The sequence below is a fragment of the Pagrus major genome, chromosome 9, assembly GCF_040436345.1.
Source record: "Pagrus major chromosome 9, Pma_NU_1.0".
Classification (NCBI taxonomy): Eukaryota; Metazoa; Chordata; class Actinopteri; order Spariformes; family Sparidae; genus Pagrus; species Pagrus major.
Window position 1 is genome coordinate 17,908,383 of NC_133223.1, and position 20,571 is coordinate 17,928,953.

General features: G+C 40.0%; 1 protein-coding gene across 1 annotated transcript in view; it reads right to left on the minus strand.

Annotated features, from left to right (window-relative positions):
- Positions 1-17,029, minus strand: part of rapgef4a (Rap guanine nucleotide exchange factor 4a) — a 46,554-nt gene extending 29,525 nt beyond the window's left edge. Inside the window, exons 1-4 of the mRNA XM_073474224.1 lie at positions 16,962-17,029; positions 12,975-13,117; positions 12,788-12,876; positions 11,165-11,311 (exon numbers count right to left, since the gene is read on the minus strand). Of these exons, the coding sequence (XP_073330325.1) occupies positions 11,165-11,311; positions 12,788-12,876; positions 12,975-13,117; positions 16,962-17,029 (447 nt within the window). The remainder of the gene's footprint in view (positions 1-11,164; positions 11,312-12,787; positions 12,877-12,974; positions 13,118-16,961) is intronic.
- Positions 17,030-20,571: the final 3,542 nt, after the last annotated feature.

A 20,571-nucleotide genomic window follows, 5' to 3' on the forward strand; every position in this document is an offset into this window, starting at 1 on the left:
GTGTATAAACACAGTCTGTCACCATGGAGTGAAAACGAATATACAGTCCATATCTCTATCTGATAAGTGAAGTCTTATCTGTGTCATAACAACAGATCAGTGAAGATATTAACCGTGTCATCTCAGTGCATTCAAGCTCCACCTCTGTCTTTCATGCTTGAGCGCGTTATTGCATTGTGAGCATCAATGTGCATGAATGCATGGCTATATTTTGAATAACCAACCCCGGATTACATAACCCACGTAGTGCAAACTGTTCTCAAAGCATTCACTGATTATTCCAAAGTCTTACAGGCACACTTCGGGGCCACTTGGGGAAACAATCACGGGAAAAAACCCTCCCAAGAGTTACACTTCATTTCACTTCTGCTCCGTCACATTTCCTCCCAAACAGGAACAGCTAGAATATACTGTATATTGTAGAAGGAATGAAAATATCCAGCATTTCTTTCACTTTCTCAGTATATGACACAGTGCCTCTCATGCAACACATGCATATGATTGTTAAAAACTTGTTTTACAAGATTACCTAAAGATGCTCCCAGCGTCCCATGCAGCCTAGTTTTATTGTTAATGACTGGAAGCTCCTCCACACCCTCTTGATCCAGGCGTTGACAAAAACTCCAAACATATAAATCCCAGAGCGTGGTCCTACATGATCCAGCGGCTCTGTCACCGCAGCACGAGCAGAGCCTGTCAGCCCAGCGGAGTGCCAGTCAGCTGCTGACTTCTTCTGAGCAGCAGTTGCTAGGTGATTACTCAACTCCAGTCAGTGAGCACACAGGAGAGCATGCTCGATCTCTCGCTCTCTCTCTCTCTCCCTCCCTCTCTCTCTATCACAAGTCTTAGCTAATCCACACACACATACAGTAGTTGCTCATTTTCAGCAACAAAGGCAGAGCTAAAACAGAGTCTGGTCAATCTCACAGAACACGGAGACCAAAGATCAGAAATCTTAAAAAATGATTGCAAAAACGTCCCTGCTGCTTTCATCAACTTCCAACTCTACAGGGAGACATATTTCCCTCCAGCAGCATTTAGTTAAACTTGTAAATTTTTCCTTCTAAATCTAAATCGTGCAGAACGTACAATCCTGTATCCTGTTCCTATCACTGAGCTCCTTCCTCTCAAGGACAGCGACCAGATGGTGTCTTATCTTTGACCTTGTTGCTTATCAAAGACATAAGACAGCTGCACTGAACTCTCTGAAGATTTTCCAAACCAATAAACTAAACACATGATCAAGAATATGAAAGTAAAATATGTTTGATTTAATTTGAGTTATAAGGTTGTACACTGCGACAAATAAATGTTTATTGAAAATGCCAAGTTAAAGAACAACTTATTTCCATTGTGGTCCTCTTTCCAGGAAGACGAAGATAAATGTCAAACTAAACGATGTGTTATGATTTGGACTTTGTGGTGGCCTGTTTGTGGTCTGTGTTTTGTGCTTTTTGTTTCAGAGGTGCTTGGTGAGGCTGGGCGTGGCTTTGTTGCTGGTCGGAGCTGTGCCGGTCCACACACCTGCAGCACATTGTCAGTATAATCAGCTTAGTACCTCTTGAGTTTATGTATTTTGAAAGCCTTCTTGTGTTCACTCGCCAGTGCTTTAACCCTGCCTTCCTCCTCTTCCAGTGTGACTGAGAACCAGCTCCTCAACCACTTGCCACCCAGCCTCCCGTGAGTCTCCACCTGCACCACCCAGGGAGCCCTCGGCCTGTGCTCGAGCTCACCGTCTCATCCAGCAAAACCATTCTTGTGATCAATAAATTCAACTTTCAAGTCACTACCTGTTTGGTGTCATTTTTGGGTCCACCTGTTCCTGACTACAACCGTTAGATGATGTCTAACGTAAACCTGATAGTTATCATTTGTCTAATTTTAAGGATGCTTTCATTAATTTTTGACGTGGTAATTGTCTCAGATGTTTGCAGAGATTTGCCTGTTGCAGCCTGAGGCTTTAGTTTAAACATGTTGTCGTCTCTTGTTGTGAATTTGATGCCTGACAAAGGTCCATGACCGAAATGTTGCATTTCTAATGAAATGCACGCTGGCAGTGTAAAACTGAATAAAAATCTCACTAATCGCTCTCGCACTTCACACAAGCAGCTTCATCAGCTCATTCCACTGGTGCTAATTTGTGAATGACAGTGCTGATAGAGGCTACAAGAGTGGATTTAATAGTCAGTGATGGTTCATATAAATGCGTATTGATTGAACAGGTACATTTGATCAAACGTGTCAAAGTTCTACATACCATATTCACATTTCTACAATATGTGTCTACATGTTTATGACCTGACTTTCATTTACGGAGTTGAAGGGAGTGGTTGTGGAGATAAGCGAGAAGGCTGCCAAGCCAATGACTGGAGTTCAACACTGCATTTCAACATTTTTAAAGAGACAGCAGGACATCTCCAGCTGTGCTTGTGGCGACCGAAGCAGGTATTTTAAGTCAAAACATGATCTTTTCCTTACCCTAACCATGTGTTTTTTTAGTAGTACAGCATTGTCACGACATAAAATACAAAATTAAAAGTTTCAGTATAAAGAAAAGTAAAGTTTTAAAATACCAGTTGTTTGCAGAAACGTACATACACCAAAATTGATTCTACCGACTGGTTTGTCATTTATCACAGGAAGGAAACGATAACACATTTAAAAAAGTGACATATTAGTAAATAGCCTTCTAAGTGAATTTGAGACAAGAGAACTGTGAAGAGATATAGATGGGCGTAACTGAGAAACAGAGATGGAGTTGGAACAAAGACTGAGCAGGTGTAGATGTTTGTCACTGAATCGCCATGTCAAATCTGACTCCCTGTCAGTTTACACAGAACAAACCAAACAGCTAAGCTGCTACAATTTCAGTAAAACCATGTGACGGGAATAGTGCCTAATTTTGAAATCATCATTGGTCATTCTGAATTTGATAGAATTAAGGCTTGTATTGAACAGGAACGCATTTACAACAAGGCAAATGTATAAAAATGTATTTTGGATGTCATTTTGATGGACTGAGGGAAACGGAGGCCCTGGAGAGAGAACATGAGCACTGATTACATTGTGTGTGGTTTAACTTACAGGTTCAACTTCAGTAAAAATGTTTCTGATATTGTTGATTTCTTCTGGGGGTTTTTTGGCAGCTTGGTGAGATGACAGGAGATGGCACACAGCAAAGGGGCACAGTCAATGATTTCTGATATGGAAGACAAAAGCTGAGAGATATCTAGTCTGTATACAAGCTGAATGTCCACTGGACACGTTATTCTGTACTCCGGAAATCCGTTGCCGTTTTGTGACTTTACAGCTGGTGTCTGTTATGCAGGATCTTTCTACCTCATCAATTTAATTTCATCTAAATCCGACTAAATTCTTATAAATCCTACAAAAGCTGTTACAACGACTTTAAAACTTCTGGGAGAGTCAAAAAGTGAGGAGGAAAGTAAAATGTAAATGTAACTAAACATAACATTAATAAAACTTAAGCAAAATGATGTCACTACTTTACCTTGAAATAACAGCTTTACAATATAATAACAGCTTCATTTTAATTAGTAAACTACAGTGAAAGGTTTCTCCGTCTCAGCCACTTTGTTTCTGCACTACATAACTTCAGTGAGAGGGTAGGGTCACAGTGCGTAACGCTTACGGCAGTACATCACACACAGCAGCAACTGTCACGGAGACTGGTTTATATGTTATGGAAAACTGTCCTCTGGTTTTCCCTCTGATGTCCTCCGGCTGCTCTGCCTCAACTCTCTGTGATTAATGGAGTTTCTTTAAGGCAACGTGGTTCTGCCACGTAGTGTAGCTAGAAGTTAGCTTTGCTAGGTTAAAGCCGGCAAGCGAGTAATGAGACCGGGCCCAGCAGCCTCTGTTGACATCATGACAGAGGTGAAGAGACCGAAGAGGACGTTAATGGACGAAACTAAAAGGAGGAAACTTGCTAGCTTCTGAGCATAAGGCTAGTCAGCCGATTTTTGACAGAGATTTAGCTGTTAGCATGTTACAACCATTTTCTTATTGTCTCTGGTTCACGTTACGTTAGCTTGTCGTGCTGTTACTGTTCTGATTAGTGTGCAGCACTTGGGCGACTTTGACTGCTGTGTGTCAAAAAAACCTGGGCATGCATGTTTAATTCAAGACATAAGTTTTCAAGACAAAACATTGTCATGATGTGCGGAGCTTTGATTGTAGTTAGCACGTAATGTTACACTTCATCTGACAAACTGTCACAGAAACATGGGATTTGTATTAACGACAGCGTTGCACAGCGGGGGGCACCAAAATTGCTAAAAAATCTGAAGTACTACATAATGGTGCTTTAAAATTTCGTATGGCATCCCTGAACATTTCTGCCCGAGTCACGTCAGACTGATTTACATCAGCAATGGTGGTTGTTTGACAATGAAGACAGCAACTCCTACGGGTTTTGTTTTGTTTTGATTGAGAGACCTCTAGAGGCAGAAATCAAATACTGTGCATTTAATTAAGAAGCAAAAACTGAACAGATAATAATAATCTGCAAGACCAGTTGCTGTTTCCCGCGAGTCCTGTTTTTTTTTTTACAGGTTGGAGTTCAGACTCTGGGCTTTTGATTATGTAGCGACTCTGTGAGCAAAGATAAGGGAACACAACACAAATATTTTGATCAAATCTTCCTGCTCATTCGGCGCACATATCCGCGGTACTCTTGGAGTGAATCTTGCCCTGGACGTGGCACACTATGTGGATGCTGAACCACCAGAGGATCCACGTGGCCTTGTTTTTCCTACCCCCCTCCTCCCAATCCTCAGACACCAGAGGGCACGCTGCGTCCCTGCCACTTCCTGTTCATCAGCTTTCTCCACTGGCTGCCCTCCAGGCTTCTTCTATGGACTTTTGATAGTGACACACCACCACCCCCCCATCCCCGCACACTCTCTCTGCTCAGCACCCAAAAGATACGCCTCCAGCCTAAACATGCATGCACAATACATAAAGATGAAAGCATTCAAAACACTATGTTTCTCAAAGCATGTGCAGCACGCATGCTTATGAAACCTATGATGTGTAATTTGTCACATCTAAACTAAAATGTCAAAGCTTCCAGATATTGAAAGCAGGTCAGTCCATGCCACATGCAGGCTGACGTGGCTGTTAGAGAGCCGTCTTATGACCATAAAAAAACAAAAATGGCAATTGTGTTGTTTCAATCACGGAGCCCATCGGAAGCAGGAAACAAAGGCGAGAGCAAATTGATGATCAGGCCATCTAAGCTTCGGTCAGCATGCCCTGTGTGCTGAGCTCGGCTCATGTCTGCTCTGTTAAACAAACAGCACGCGGCTGCCCGTTCCCGGCGGTTGTAGGAGTCAGCAGCATGAGAAGATAAATATCACAAAGTTGCGTGCATGAGTGGCACCCATAGACACTCACACATGCGGTGAGTTTGCCACGTGTACACGTCCGTGCACCACAGTCACATGCAAGACACATTAGCTGCGGTTACATGGACAATATAATGCGATTAAAATCATTCTAATAACAGAGTCCAACTTAACTGTTTACAGAACCGCTAAATAAAGTGATAAGATGCCTTAAAGCAATCTAATCAGAATATAACTTTTTTGACATACAAATTTTGACAAGTACATAGTAATACTAAGTGTATTATCTGTCTATATAATAAACATCGGCCAATATGGCACAGTCACTTTTAAAGTGGCAGATTTTTTAATTGAATTTGGCTTGTTCTGTTCTATGGGGAGCCCCCCATGCCAAATGAAGAGGAAATCGCATAATGGTAATTTCATTAAGAAGCAACACTTGGACAGATAATAATAATCTACAAGACTAGTTGCAGTTTCCCACGAGTCCTGTTTTATTTTACAGTTTGGAGTTCAGATTCTGGGATTTTGATGATGTAACAACTCTGTGAGCAAAGATAAGGGAATACAACACAAATGTTTTGATATAATCTTCCTGCTCTTTTGGTGCAGTCACATGCTAGAAACATTTGCTGGTGTTACGCAAATGATATTTCATCAACTGAGTGAAATCATTCTGATCAGAGGGTCAAATTTAACTGTTGAAGTGATACAAAATCAGAATCAGAATAAAACTTTTTTTAAAGGGCACAAAATGGTTCCAGGCATCTCAAATATACTGTACATCAGTCGATATGGCACAGCCTTCTCTAAAGTGGCAGATTTTTTAAATGCCAGTGCCCTTTAAAAGGAGACCTTCTATGCTGTTTCATTTGTTTCCTTTCCTTCAGTGTGTTCTTGTGCATGTAAAAGGTCTTGAAAGACAAGTCTGCACCAACAAAAGCTCAAAAACACTGCTCCTGAAACTCCTTGTCAATAGTCCTGCCTTTAATTCCATGACTTCTTGACATCACTACGTCACCATGTCACACATTTTCATAATTCAGGGCTATATTCATGATAGAAGTGAAGCCAACTGGAAGCTTAAAACATGACAGAGCCATGCCAGAGTCACTGTAGGTGGTGCTGGCTCAGGCGTGTGTGAGTTGACCAATCAGAGCAGACTGGGTATTTGGGAGGGGGACCATAAAGAGACAGAAACTAAAACAGAGCATTTCAGACAAAGGGGGAATATATTGCTGCAGCACTGGACAGTATGAGAGAACTGATGCATTCTGAGTATTAAAGCATGTAATGCTATCCTAGTAGTAAACCAAAAAAAAAACCATGAACCTGAAAATTAGCATAATATGTCTTCTTTAAAGTATCGGAATTTTTATATTTCTTTGTTTATCGGTAAATATAGACATCCAACAGTTTGTAAAACATGATAACTTGTGATTCAGCACAAAATTCTTGTAAAATTAATATGCATCCAAAATTTCAACTTTTATAACATCAATCTGGTAAAAAATTGGTGCTGATCGGACTACAATAGGCAGGCCAATTATTGGTGTAAGTGATGCTTTTTTAATGGGACTTAGGCCAAATGTATGTATAACCCCAGGCCAATCATAAAAGGTCTTACAATAGTGTTGATACGGTATACATTCGCCATGTTTTCTGTCCCTCCTGGAAACTCATTTACATCACATAATGTTAACCCAAGGTGGAGCTAACATGCACACAAAGAATAAGTGTATAAGTAATGTATAATTCATAAGTGTATTATCAAAGTTTTACTGAGCTACTCTCAACCTGATTGAAAATGCATTTCGACAGGGCCAGTCTCTTCCAATAGACCGTATTGACACGGCGGGTATTTCACTCAGACATGAAGCTCGGGTGGGAAACTCAAATATCTTACTGTTGTGTTCCAGGTTTAAAGTCGTATAAATGTAGGGAATATGACTGATCATTTCGTCACTTCCCAATTGATCAGCAACTGAAAAGACGATGGAAAGTGAAAATCCAGAGGGACATTGGGCCATATTTCAAGGTAAAACAACATATTTGATATCCCATTAGCTTCCGTTATAGACAACAGCCAACCATAGCAATGGGGTGAAATTAACTCTCAAATATCGATGTATATCTTCGACACATTTATTTAAGAAATGGAAGTGAAACAAACTGGATGTAATCAAGCAATTAGGTTAGCTAGGAAGTGGCTGAATGCTAATGTTAGCTAATAGGTTATCAAAATACCTTGAAATATGGCCCAATGTCCCTCTAGATTTTCATTATCCATTGTCTTTTCAGTTGCTTATCAGTTAGGAAGCGGTGAAATGATAACGATTTGTCAGATTCCCTCCGTTTACTTGACTTTAATCCTGGAACACATTTGAGCTTTCACAGAAACAAAAGTGGAGCGGGTAAGAAGATGGTAAACAAGCATTATCTCTCACAACATAATCTCTGATTTACTCAAAAGTCCATAAGGATTTTTGGAGAAAGAGTAAAACCTGGAGACATACTGGACATACACTGAATAATTGACATGGCCAGTCATGAATAAATAATATCCACTGGTTCATTAGGGCAATGCTGTGCTCACTGTGGCACAGTTTTGTATAGCCACAGGCGTTCTGTAGGACAGATCTGTGTGGGAGGAAGAGGAGGAGGTGTGTAACTTTGTTTCGGGGCATCCTCCTCAGCTTGACGCAGGGTAGGTGGTACAATTCCCTCAACATCGCTCCTCTGCTGTATCCCCATATCAGCTGGTATCAGTCGAGGCTGGGAGTATTTCAGTAAGCGGTAAGAACCCAGATCTCATACAGCTTAAGGTTTTCCATGGACAACAAAAGGTAATAAAGCCTGTGTGAAGTTTGCCGCCACAGTCCATCAAAACTTGCAGGCAATGTCTGAAGTCTGATGCCACCAGTAACAAGATAGGCCTACCCATAAGCAATTTTTCTGCACTGCGGCAATGCCTGGAGGAATAACTGAGTGCCAAGCAGAATAATTTGGTGAAACTGTTGTGCAAACAACAAAGTGTAAAATACTGGAAGCTAGAGTAATAATTATCTGTCAACAAGCTGATTATGTGAACATTGACTTGATAGCCCTTCAGTCACAGCTTGTGGGGCAATGCCAGCTCAGCACATCCAACAACAGAGGATCCATGTACCAAAGCCGATGCTGGAAGTTATTGTCATGGATTTAGGGTACATCTGGAAAACACTACGGAGAGCAAATAAAGTGAAAATCACATTTGGAAAACCTGTTTGTCAATCCACACGTGTTTTAAGACATAAAAATAATAAGGTTGGAATGATTATTTGTGTTTGATATACCAGAGATTTTATTAAAAAATCTTAACTCCTAATCAAGTTTTCACAAAACTATCTGGAAAGGCACCACTAGAAACTAGAAAAGGGCATGGATTTTAAAAAAATATGGATGGACAAACCATCTATCTATCACTGTCTGTTAGGCTAACTTCAACCATTCTGATCAACAGTAGGAGAGCGCTACCACCAGCAGAGCCAGTTGGTAAATCAAACTCTTACTGAAGCCAGTTGAGAGAAGAGCAATAACATCTTTTCCATGGAGAAAAGTCTTCAATGCAATTTTTTGCTCTTCTTTCAATGAAATAAAGTCTCCAGCTCTGATGTAACTGATGTTAGCAGCATCTACGGTAACCTCTTGAGGTAATCTATGCCCATCTATGCCGTCCCTAACTGCCAGTATTTCCTCAAAGGACGCTGATTGTGTTTAGCCACAAGCACATAGCTTGAAGCCTGGTAAGAGGGATCTGTGAGATCACATGATGACATCATCTTGCAAAACCAGCTGCCTCTCAAGGTAAATCTACTCCCTCTTTGAAAAGTTTCCATATCAGTAAGGTGGACGGTAATTGATTTTGATTCTAAATGGAAAATCAATCAAAATCAAAGTGTGCATCTAGTGTCAAACTTCTGCACAGTGGAGGCCAAACATCAGAATGAAGTAACAATAATCAAAGCACATTTTTGAGTGCTGGGGGCCTTAGAGATGAGACAGCGAGTGATAATTCTGTCAGAAAAATGACTCTCCGACAGTTTAATTCAGTCCCTTAAGCAATTGCGCGGGCAACAATGACACAAGATCGAAAATGATTTACCCAATGCTGTCAGCCAAACTGTTTAAAAAATACAATAACATGCAATTACCAAAACTGGAGCCGCTCTACACTCAAAATTTGTGATACCATAAGGATTTTTCCTTCTTTATACCAGGATTGTACAAAATAATATTGCAACCATGCCCGATAATGTCCAAAGGAAGCACGCTATCTGTTCCTAAACTTCATCTTATCACAGTTACTTTACAATGTGTCACTACTTTACAAAGCAACCGAAGCCAGAGAGGTTTGACAACAAGATACAACAATCAGAAGCCATAAAATCGCATCAGAAACAAACCTTACTGAGGAGGTCACCCCTGGGGCAGATGTGAGACGTGCAGCCTATAGTAGTACTTTCAGAGCTACATCCAGACCTGGTTAAGTGTCCAATGCGCTCACACAGACACACACACAGATCATAATTTAACAGCCCCTTGTGCCCTCCTGTGCCGGAGGGAAATGGGCTGTCTCTCTCTGAGTAAACCAGCCCACTGCAGCGGCTCCAGCAGAGGAGGAGATGGAGGGTTGACCGGTGCACTGGGACCAGCTTACCTTTGGCTTATCCACTAACATTCTCTTTAGTATCATCTTATAGTTGATATAAACTATTTTATTATGTAGCTGATATATAGCTCTAGGTCTTTCTTACATTGAGTCAGTGCATACAATAAAGACCTCAGTGAACACAGAACCAGAGAGAATCTGTTTATCCACAGCGCTGCACTTCCATCTAGTGGTCAGAAGGAGTTCACTAATGCTCACACACAAAGGTTACAGTATAATAAGTGGACAGCTCATGTTATACCTGCAGGGGGCCAACAAAACAATAACTTCACGATCCAGCCTCCACTAATCCAAATGACACCATCTCTGCCTTTTAGCCGCCCACGCTTTGGCTTGCGTTTGGCTCAATTCGTCATAGTTTTTCACATTTAAATTCCAACAAGAACGAGCTAAGACAGGTGGCTGTTCCCTGGCTTAAAGCAGCCCCCACATTAGGTCAGAAATTAAAGGATAAATGGAGAGAAATGTGCGCTGGCTTTAACCGACTCACTCAGCTGTGAAGGATCTGCTTTGTATCTACAATCAATGACTTTAAAAGTAGTTTTAGAGAAGAAATTCAAACTCAGAATTTAAATATTTACAATATTGACAAAGTAACAATACAAACAAAAGTTTTTCCATAACTTAATAAACAAGCTGTTCTCAGAGGAAAACAAGGTCCCCAGAACACAGTTTGAAGCTAGAAAGGTGGGAGGGTCTGCCAAATATAAACAAAGTAAAACAGTATGAAATTGTGCTGTTTTTATGATCAGTTTGTTTATTCAGTTTATTCAGCCATAAAAAAAAATCGGTCAATGAAGATTTTTCGCATCTGATTAAAATTTCTTCCCCTAAACTACATAGTGCTCCTTTAAGAATGTAAAACAAGTCACATCATAGAATCTTGATTATCTTACTCCTCTGACTCAAAGGAAGTAAAGTCAGATCGAACAAAACGGCAAAAAGACCTGCTTAGTCATATTTCTCTCGCAGCCTTTTAAGATCTACCTTGAGTTAAGCTCAGAGATGTGTCACACAGTTCAGTGTAGCCAGAGATTTGCTGGAGGCTGATACGAATACAGATGGAGCAGACAGAGGCACTCACCTCCCACAGAGACCTGAACTCCCTCTGTTCAATGCGGAGGAGTTCGCTGAATTCCCGTGTGACAATGGTGGCATGCCGGGGGGTGTTGTCCAGGATCGACTCCCCAAAGGCCGTGCCAGTGCCCAGTGTGCATATAGTAACAGCATCCTATATTAGAAACAGAGATGGTGCTCCACATGAGGGCTGGACAATATATCAATATATCATTATCTTGATAAGAGACCATATATTGTCTTAACTTTTCGATATCGTTACATCCTGATATGGCCTAAGTGTTTTCTTTTATTGATTTTAAAGGCTGCATTACAGTAAAATGATGTAATTTACCCATTTAGTCATTATTTTCACGTTATTGATGATTATTCATCCAAAATCTCATTGTGTTCATATTTTTTGAAAGTACCAATAGTCATTCCTACAATATTGTCACAATATCTAAGTATTTGGTCATTTACAAGATGTTTTGAGGAAATTTAAAAAGATTAAGATATATATTGTCTATCGCCATATAGCCTAAAAATATTATTAGAAAGGAGATTTTTTTTGTTTTGTTTTGTTTTTTCCTTATCTTCATCAGTTATTTAGTTTCTTGTGCATGTAAAAGCTCTTGAAAGTTAAAAAGGTCAAAGTCCACACCAACAGAAGCTCCTCTATCCCACTGAAAACACTGCTCCTGAAACGCCTCGTCAGTAGTCCCGCCTTTAATTCTGTGACTTCTTGACATCACTACATGTCACACATTGGCATAATTTATGTCTAGCAGCTAGTTTGGCACCTAAGAATTGTTTTAGCACAGTCTCTTTACTGTCGTTAGCAGTGCTGGCTCAGGCGCGTGTGAGCTGACCAATCAGAGGAGACTGGGTATTCAGGAGGGTGGGCCTTAAAGAGACAGGAGCTAAAACAGAGCATTTCAGACAGAGGGGGAATACAGAGCTGCAGGACTGGGCAGAATGAGAAAACTGATGTGTTTTTGGAGCATTAAAGCCGGTAAACCTATTCGAGTAGGAACCCAAAATAAAATTATACTATAAAATAACTTTAAACTTTAATTATATAACTATAAAATGAGCGTGTCTCCTTTAAGGACATATCATCCAGCCCTACACCACATGGATTATTCCTCCATAAGGATAAAACGTCCAGCCAGACAACAAGCGTGTCAATCGTAATGTAATGTCATTATTCTGCTGCACAAATGGCTTTTGTGTGAGGCCCTTGAGGAGCAGTGCTCTCAAAGGCTAGAGGCAATCACCTGAACACTTGTGGCAGACAGACGGATACACTTCAATCTGCAGACATTACTCCAATCAGCACCCACACAAACTGACTGCGGTGCATGAAGCTGCAGTATTAAAAACTATTCAGTAATGTCTCTTAATGTAATAAGCTAAATTCTTTTTGCAGCATGCACTCCAAACCAGCTTGAGGTTAGATGTGAATTCTGCTACATGCGGGATGAATTTCAATTAGGGCTTATACTGATACAGTCATTCAGATCTTGATGTGATGGCAGTATAGAAATAAGAGTGTCACTCCGATCTGTAAGTCCCACTTGGTTTAACCCACCCTTTTCAATTGCAACTGTGGTATCATGTAATGTTTGGAAAAACATATCAGTCGTACCTGATAACTTGATGTCTCTGAAACTTTGACATCCAGTGAACCAGAGAGTACAGCGTACCAGCTGGTGCCGATGTCTCCTTGGCGATACACTAAAAAGCACAAAAAAATCAACATGTCTTTAAAAAACATCCTTCTAGCCACTCATCTTTGCCAGGTTGACAGTTTCAGAGCCTGTGTTTTGGCTTACATGTGATGCCTTTCTCCAGGCACTCGTAGAATCCACACAGACATATCCGCTGCAGCAGACTGGGATGGAATCGCTCGAAGGCCTTCACATTTTTCAGACGAGCCAGAATTATGTCAACGTCTTCCCCAGAGCGCTCTGCTGGTCTGGAGAAATAAAAGGAAAACAATATTATACAGGCAATTGCTTAAATAAATGTACATAATAATCTGCAGAGTTTGAATCAGCCAGAACAGCATAAGTGTATCTGAAGCTCTGCAGGAGGAATGTATGAGGAACACTGGCTCCTGGAACGGTTGCAGTTTTCATGAACTCGGACAACAAGCAAGTTTGTGCTACAACACTTTTCACTTCAACCAATCCAATCCTGTGAGCATTTTATCTGGCTGCCTACATTACCCACTATGCAATTTGTGGGTAATGAGTGATATCACTGGAGGTAATTTATCAGATTAAATGCAGCTTCCTCTGGAGCCACAAAAGGCTTCTAGCTACTTTCTTCACATATGCAGTAGTACTCCCCAAGACCTGTGAACACACTTCACTGTGTAAAATTGGTTAGTTATCCTTTAATTTTTTTTAGGTTGGTATTTAAGTATTGTTTCAGTGTTAAGAAGTCAATAGCTAAACATTAAAGTAGAGCCCATACAATATATCGGTTAGCCAATATTATTGGCCAATATTGCCCTATCATAGATACATCGGTCTCGGCATATAAATTGTCCGATATCCACCGATATGAAAGTTGGAGATTATGCTCCAGAAGAAAATGCTTGTGGTAATTTATAATTATTAAATTCCCAGTGAACTGTACTGTGTCAGTGCACTGATTTCATTTTAGACATTAAAGTTTATCGCTAAACTGTAAATATCCTGCTTCCATGACATATCCTTGTCACAAGTGTTTGCTAATTACATAATAAAATTGTGGTAAAACGTGTGTGTATCAGTTGATTCATCAATATCAATGGCTTTTCATTGTGAATTATTGACTTTTAAAGCAACAACGTGTAAGTTCCTGCTGAAAGATAGTTGATTGTTGAGTCTATCTTGAGTCCCAGGTCATCAAATACTGAGTCAGACGCCAACCGAAATCTGACCACCTGAGGATGAGATGAGACTCAACATACAACTATCTTTCTCCAGGAAGTTACATTTTGTTGCTTTAAAAGTAAATAATTCACTGTGAAAAGCCACGCAGAGCCTTGCATATAAATTGAGAAGACTGACAGTTTTGAACCATACTCTACAAGCTGTTCACTGACCGTTTCAAGTGGATCATGCGAAAAGAGACGATTTACATAAAGAATCTGAGCTGTAACAATGTGAGTGGCCTCAACTGTGGCAAAAAAACGTTCACATCATCACAGATGTGTCAGTGTGTGTTTGATCCCTCTTTCTCCTCTGTTGAGCTGCATCGCACTGCCCCAAATTTGTTCCACTGAATCAGGAGCCTCTGATGTAACATGTGGGTGGCTGTACTGTAGCTTACATCACCTTTGAATCCTTCTCCATCCTCTAAAAAGATGAAAACCAAACAGTATCAATAATTCAGAAAGGGAAACAAGTGCGTGCTTATCCACTGCAACAATCCTATAGCTTCACGTGGCTCTGAAAATGATGTATTATTCTTTTTTACCCGCTGTGTCGCAGTACAATAAAAGTGTTTTCACCGAGCAACAGCTTGCAAGCAAATGCCTCCTCATTATGCTTTCCGTGACAACCATTCAACACACAGCAGTAACATTAAAGTATCTTTATCGTTGGACAACAAGAGAGGTGTGTGGGAGCCTGAGTTTCAAAGCCAAGGTGTCTATTAGGAAACCAACCAAGTCAACCCAGGAAAATCTTTCAAAAGATGCTGATTTAGAGTTCAAGTGAGGACAATTTTTCATCATGATGCAGCTTGTTTCAGTACAAACACTACAAACAATGATGAACCGTAACTGCTTCTCATTTACAGTCCTGTTACAGAGTGTGAGACTTTGACGCATAGTGAGTGACATTACATATTCCTGCATGTCCAAAGCTCTCTATCAAACTGTGGTAAAACTAACAGTTTCATAATGAAATAAGTGACACATTTAGTATTTGTGTGCACCTGACTTGTACTTTGCTGTAGAAGAACTTTAAAGTGAAGCGTTCATGCAGGTATTTGCAGGGAAAAAGGTGACTCATACAAGATCCATTTGATTTGAGCGACACAGGTGGCTTCTACAGCACAGCTAAGTGGAGGATATCACTGTGCAAACACGCCTGGCAGACTGCGTCACCTTGCTGCTTTTAGCTGCTGCACTTTGGACCCTTTCTTTTTTGCTCCATCCTCAGTCTGTGTATCCAAGTAGCCAGTTTAGCTTTGCGCAACATCGCTGTCTGTTTAACACCTGCAGCACTATGTTCACTTTCCACTCTTTCTTGAGTCTGAGTGTGTGAATTCAAAGTGTAATGTTTATCCCAAAATCCCACAATGGAGTAAACTTAATCAAATGAAATTAAATCAATAGGGCTGCAGCTAATGATTGTTTTCATTGTTGATTAATTTGCTGATTACTTTTACAAATAATCAATTAAATGTTTAGTCTTTGGCAGGGGGGCCCCAGTGCGGGGGGCAGGGGGGGCCATGACGTCTCTCACATAGTTGTTGGCCACCTACTAATCTTGAGTGCCCTGCCCACTTCGCAAGTGCCCCTCTTCCCCTAGTGAGCATCTCAGTAATTAGTTTACAGTAAACAAATAATGAAAACAAGATGAAAATAAGAAATGCATAACCAGCCAGACAATATTGACCATCTGTCTTTCTAGGGGCAGGAAGTGCCCTCTTGGATGCCTCTATGGTAGATAAAACAACCCACTAGGGTGTCCTTCCAGTGGACTCAATGTGGTTAAGTGCCCTCTCTTCACTATAAATGTATCACAACTTTCCAGGCGCTGGTGGTGCCCTTTTTATTTTCTTTGCCCCTGCCCCTCAAACATCCTGAGTCTGCCACTGTCCCTAACAGAGAAGTCTATAAAGTGTCGAAAAATGCCCATCAAGATCTCCCAGAGCCCAAAATGACGTCTTCAGATTGCTTCTTTTGTCCAATCAACAGTCCAAAACACAAAGACTCTCCAGTTACTGTCATAAATGACAAAGAAAAGCAGCAAATCCTTTCATTTAAGAAGCTGGAACCAACAGATGATTGACATTTATGCTTGAAAAATGACTTAAGCAATTAATCAATTATCAACATCAATGGTGATTAACTTTCTTTCAGTGGACTAATCAATTAATCGACTAACCGTGGCAGTTTTGAATTAATTTGAACATCACGGTACAACATTGCAGTTCTTTGCTGTGGATGACAGACATTTACATTACAGTTGTGCAACACTGCACCTGTCAGTGGTGATGCAGGATGATGATGATCCATAAATAGCCTATCTGAAAACAAATGTACCACTCACAGTAGTCTATCTGAACGGATCACAATCAGGTCTTGTAATCTGATCACTTTTAAAACAGTCCCTTGCAGCTGCTTGGTGGCTCCTGACAGGTGTGCATGCAGTAGTTTCACCACCTGATCAGGTGATTTGCAGCAGACTTCAGTCTAAAGCCAAATTCATCTCACGGACAGTTTGACATGTGAACCACCCTGTGTTTCCCTCTAACAATCACAGCAGTGTGTAATTCAAACAGCTGGAAGGTACATTTACATATCAGACGCTGTCTAAAGTTGGTAATCTTGTTGCTGAGACTGCTTTTCTCTCTGGCCATCCAGTTCCCTGCCGATATGAACGGAGTCACATTTCACATGGCGCTGCGAAGGATGTCCTGATAGAAGTCTGAATTCTGTTGGGAAATTAAAACTATGGGGACGTCATTAATGTTTGATCTCTTCTTCTGTGACACATCGGCCGAGCTCCGCTAGAAAAATCGTGTTAATATTCCGCCATTCTTCGCTCGCACAGTGGCCTCAGACGCTACGCAGTGACACGATGTACACGGATTACCTTTTATCCAGACAGATCATCCACTCGGCAGATTCCGACGAGTGTGAAGAAGTGTGCGCTGCTACCATCTTGAGATCCTGCTGCTGCTGATGATGCTGCTGATGCTGCGGTGGTGGAGAGGGCTGGACCAGCAGCAGCACTTCATCTGCCTTCACTCACTCACTGCTGACAGTCGACACTCCTGTCCCTGCTGCTGCTGATGATACTGCTCACCTGACCAGCAACAGCACCCACACACCACCTCACGTCCTGTTAAAGTAATGATGCTCAGTTTGTCATAAAAAAACGTGACTCACTTGGCAAAGCTGAGAAAAATTAAAATAATTTAGACATCATGATCAGGGTTTTGTCAGATTTCTCTGATTTATTTATTTATTTTGTAATGAGTGATCTACTGGAGTGGGTTATTTAAAAAATAGGCTAAGTAAATAAATCCAATCTGACATTTTTGGACTCAGATTTCCTCTTCTATACCTGTCAGTGTCTCCCAGTAGTCATATATACAAAGAATAGGTACTTTCATTGCATGCACCCCAGGTTAACAGTATCAACACATTAAGACATTTCTGACCTGCTTAAAGTACCTCTGCCACTTCAACACAGTTTGTCTTGTGTTTCCTTTGTCTTAGCTTTAAGTTAAAACGATTAGCTGGCATTTCTGTGAAAGTGTGTGTGTGTGTGTGTGTGTGTGTGTGTGTGTGTGTGTGTGTGTGTGTGTGTGTGTGTGTGTGTGTGTGTAAATTTTAGTTCCACAAATATGATTTCAAAACCTTTTAAGTGCTAAAAAAAATGCATTTTGCATATTCAGCATTCACAGTTTTTCAAATCAAATGTAAAAACAGTACTGACACAAACTACAGGTGCACTGTGTGTATTCTACAACATGCTGTTTCCCCCCTGAAAACTGCCTTGTTTTAAAGACATAATCTGAAAAGTAATCAAGTAATCCTTGACAATGTCACTATGAGCTAATTTTACACTTTATTCAAACTTAATCTGGGCTGAGTTTAGTTATTCAACCTATTTTTGCAATGAAACGCATAATCTTGAACACATTTAATCCGAGAAAGAGTGTTTTAAAGGGGTATTTCTAACTGACAAGAGGCAATTTTCTGGGATTTTTCTCAGAAATTGTTGCAATTCTTGCATTTTTTTCTGAAAAGCAATTTAAAGGTGCACTATGTAATTTTGGGGAAGAAATTTTAATCAGAAGAGAAAGATCTTCAGTGACTGTTTTTTTTGTTATGCCTAAACAAACTAAATAAACAAACTCTCTTTGTTTTAATGACTGAATAAACTGAATAAACAAACTGACCTTAAAGGACAACACAGTTTCATACTGTTATACTTTGTTTATATGTGGTGGACCCTGCCACCTTTCTATCTTCAAACAGTGATCTGGGGACCTTATTTTCCTCTGAAAACAGCTTGTTTATTCAGTTATGGAAAAATGTATATTTCTGAGTTTGTATTATTACCTCATTCATATTGTAAATATTAAAATTACGAGTTAGAATTCATTCTCCAAAACTACGTAGTGCCCCTTTAATATATAGGGGTACACTCAGTTCCCCACTTTCAGATACATCTAGCTCAAACTAATGCAGTCTAATACAACAGCCCAACAACAAATCCTTGATGTTTTACAGAGGTGTTTATTCAGCTTCATTGTCATTTTGGAGGCTGCACTTTGTGTTGCTGTTTAACTATTTTGCGCTATATACTGGAATGTGTTTCTTATATTTTGTCCACCCTGCTTATATCAGTGAGACCACATTAGATATTACTAACACTTCAACAAACCTACATGAGGGTGGGATTCATTGCAGGGCTGTTGTTAGTTTGAACTAGATGTATCTGAAAGCTGGAAACTGAGTGTAAACTGTATCGAGAAAATGCCATTTCTGAGAAAAATTGCGTGAAATTGCCTCTATAGTCAGTCAGAAAGGCAGGTCCGTAACTAATAAAAAGACAACTGAGTCTTAATCAAATTGCTTCATGAAAATGCCTAACAATGGTGTGAATTAACTGTTAATCGTGACGTACAATCTACCACCCTGGTGTAAAATGGTCCCGCTTGTTGGAGTGGTACAACATAAGTTGTGAATAATAGAAATGTTTTTCAACAGTTTGTCTCAGACGTGCGAAATGTCGCCCACACTGTGAAGCTGCTCAACTAATCTTTACTCTGCTATTGTCACGACCTAAAACCATCTCACACCCACAGCTCACCGATCTAAAAAAACACAACTGGAGGTTGAATTAGTCAAAACCTCAAGAATTTATTGTCAAAGCCTTGTGATTGTTAGAGAAATATTATGTTGTCATGTTGAAGCAGCTGTCTGCAGGTGGAGGACATGATAAGTGGCTCGTCAGCACAATAGCTGACCTTTCTCCTGCACAAGATTAACATACACAGAGGTTATCAAGGTGACCTTATGGGTAGCTTATAGAATAACAACCACATTATTATCATGATAGCTCATATACATATACAGGGACTGAAGAAGATGGCATAAACACCCTGCATTGTTCTCTGTCTATAATGGCTGCCCGTATAACTGACTGCGACTGCCTTCTGCAGCACTTTGCACCGACACTGACGGCTCGTCTTCTATCAAAGTGGGAATTATCATAATGGCCCTGAGAAAATGACGCTTTGTAATAAGAGGCCACATAATGAAGGGTCATTGGTCGCTCTCAGTTACCTTGGCAACAAACGGTGACAGTAGAGACAGAAGTAACGAGGCTCAGCGGTGCCACAATGCCTTCTGTGCTGATGAAACTGTGAAGGAAACTGTTTGTGTGCTTCCTTTCTTACTTTTTCTTTCTCATCACTTCAAACTGGGAAATTTTTTTTTTTTTCTCATTTTCTATGATTATATACAACACAAAGGTACCAGAAAGAAAAATAATAAAAGAAAACATAGACCTCCTTGTTTTGATGCTCTTAAAGGAATATTACTGATAAGTGCCATTATTAATCTCTAGTTGCTGTATAGGTTCAGTTGTGTCTTAAATAAATCAAGTAAACTAATGATGACATGGTTGTCAGTAATGGTTTAATTGCAGGTGTTTGTAAAAAACACAGGAATCAGTGAGTGCTATTCAACAGATCACATGTGATTCTTAAGGTTTTCGAACTTCTTTGCCAAAATTGTGAGGCATTTTCTGCTTTTGCGTGGTTTCAGCAGAGAATACCAAAATCATTACATCTTTCTTTCTTTCTTTCTTTCTTTCTTTCTTTCTTTCTTTCTGTCTTTCTGTCTGTCTTCTTTCTTTCTTTCTTTCTTTCTTTCTTTATTGATCTTTATTTATTTATTTCTCTTTCTTTCTGTCTTTCTTTCTTTCTTTTTTCTGTCTGTCTTAATTTATTATGTATTTCTCTTTTTTCTTTCTTTCTTTCTTTCTTTCTTTCTTTCTTTCTTTCTTTCTTTAATATGTACTTCTTTTTCTATTTATGTATGTATTGTGTATTTCTCTGTCAATTTCTTTCTATTTATTTATTTATTTATTTATTGTGTATATCTCCTTCTACTCTTTCTTTCTTTCTTTCTTTCTTTCTGTCTGTCTGTCTGTCTGTCTGTCTGTCTGTCTGTCTTTCTTTCTT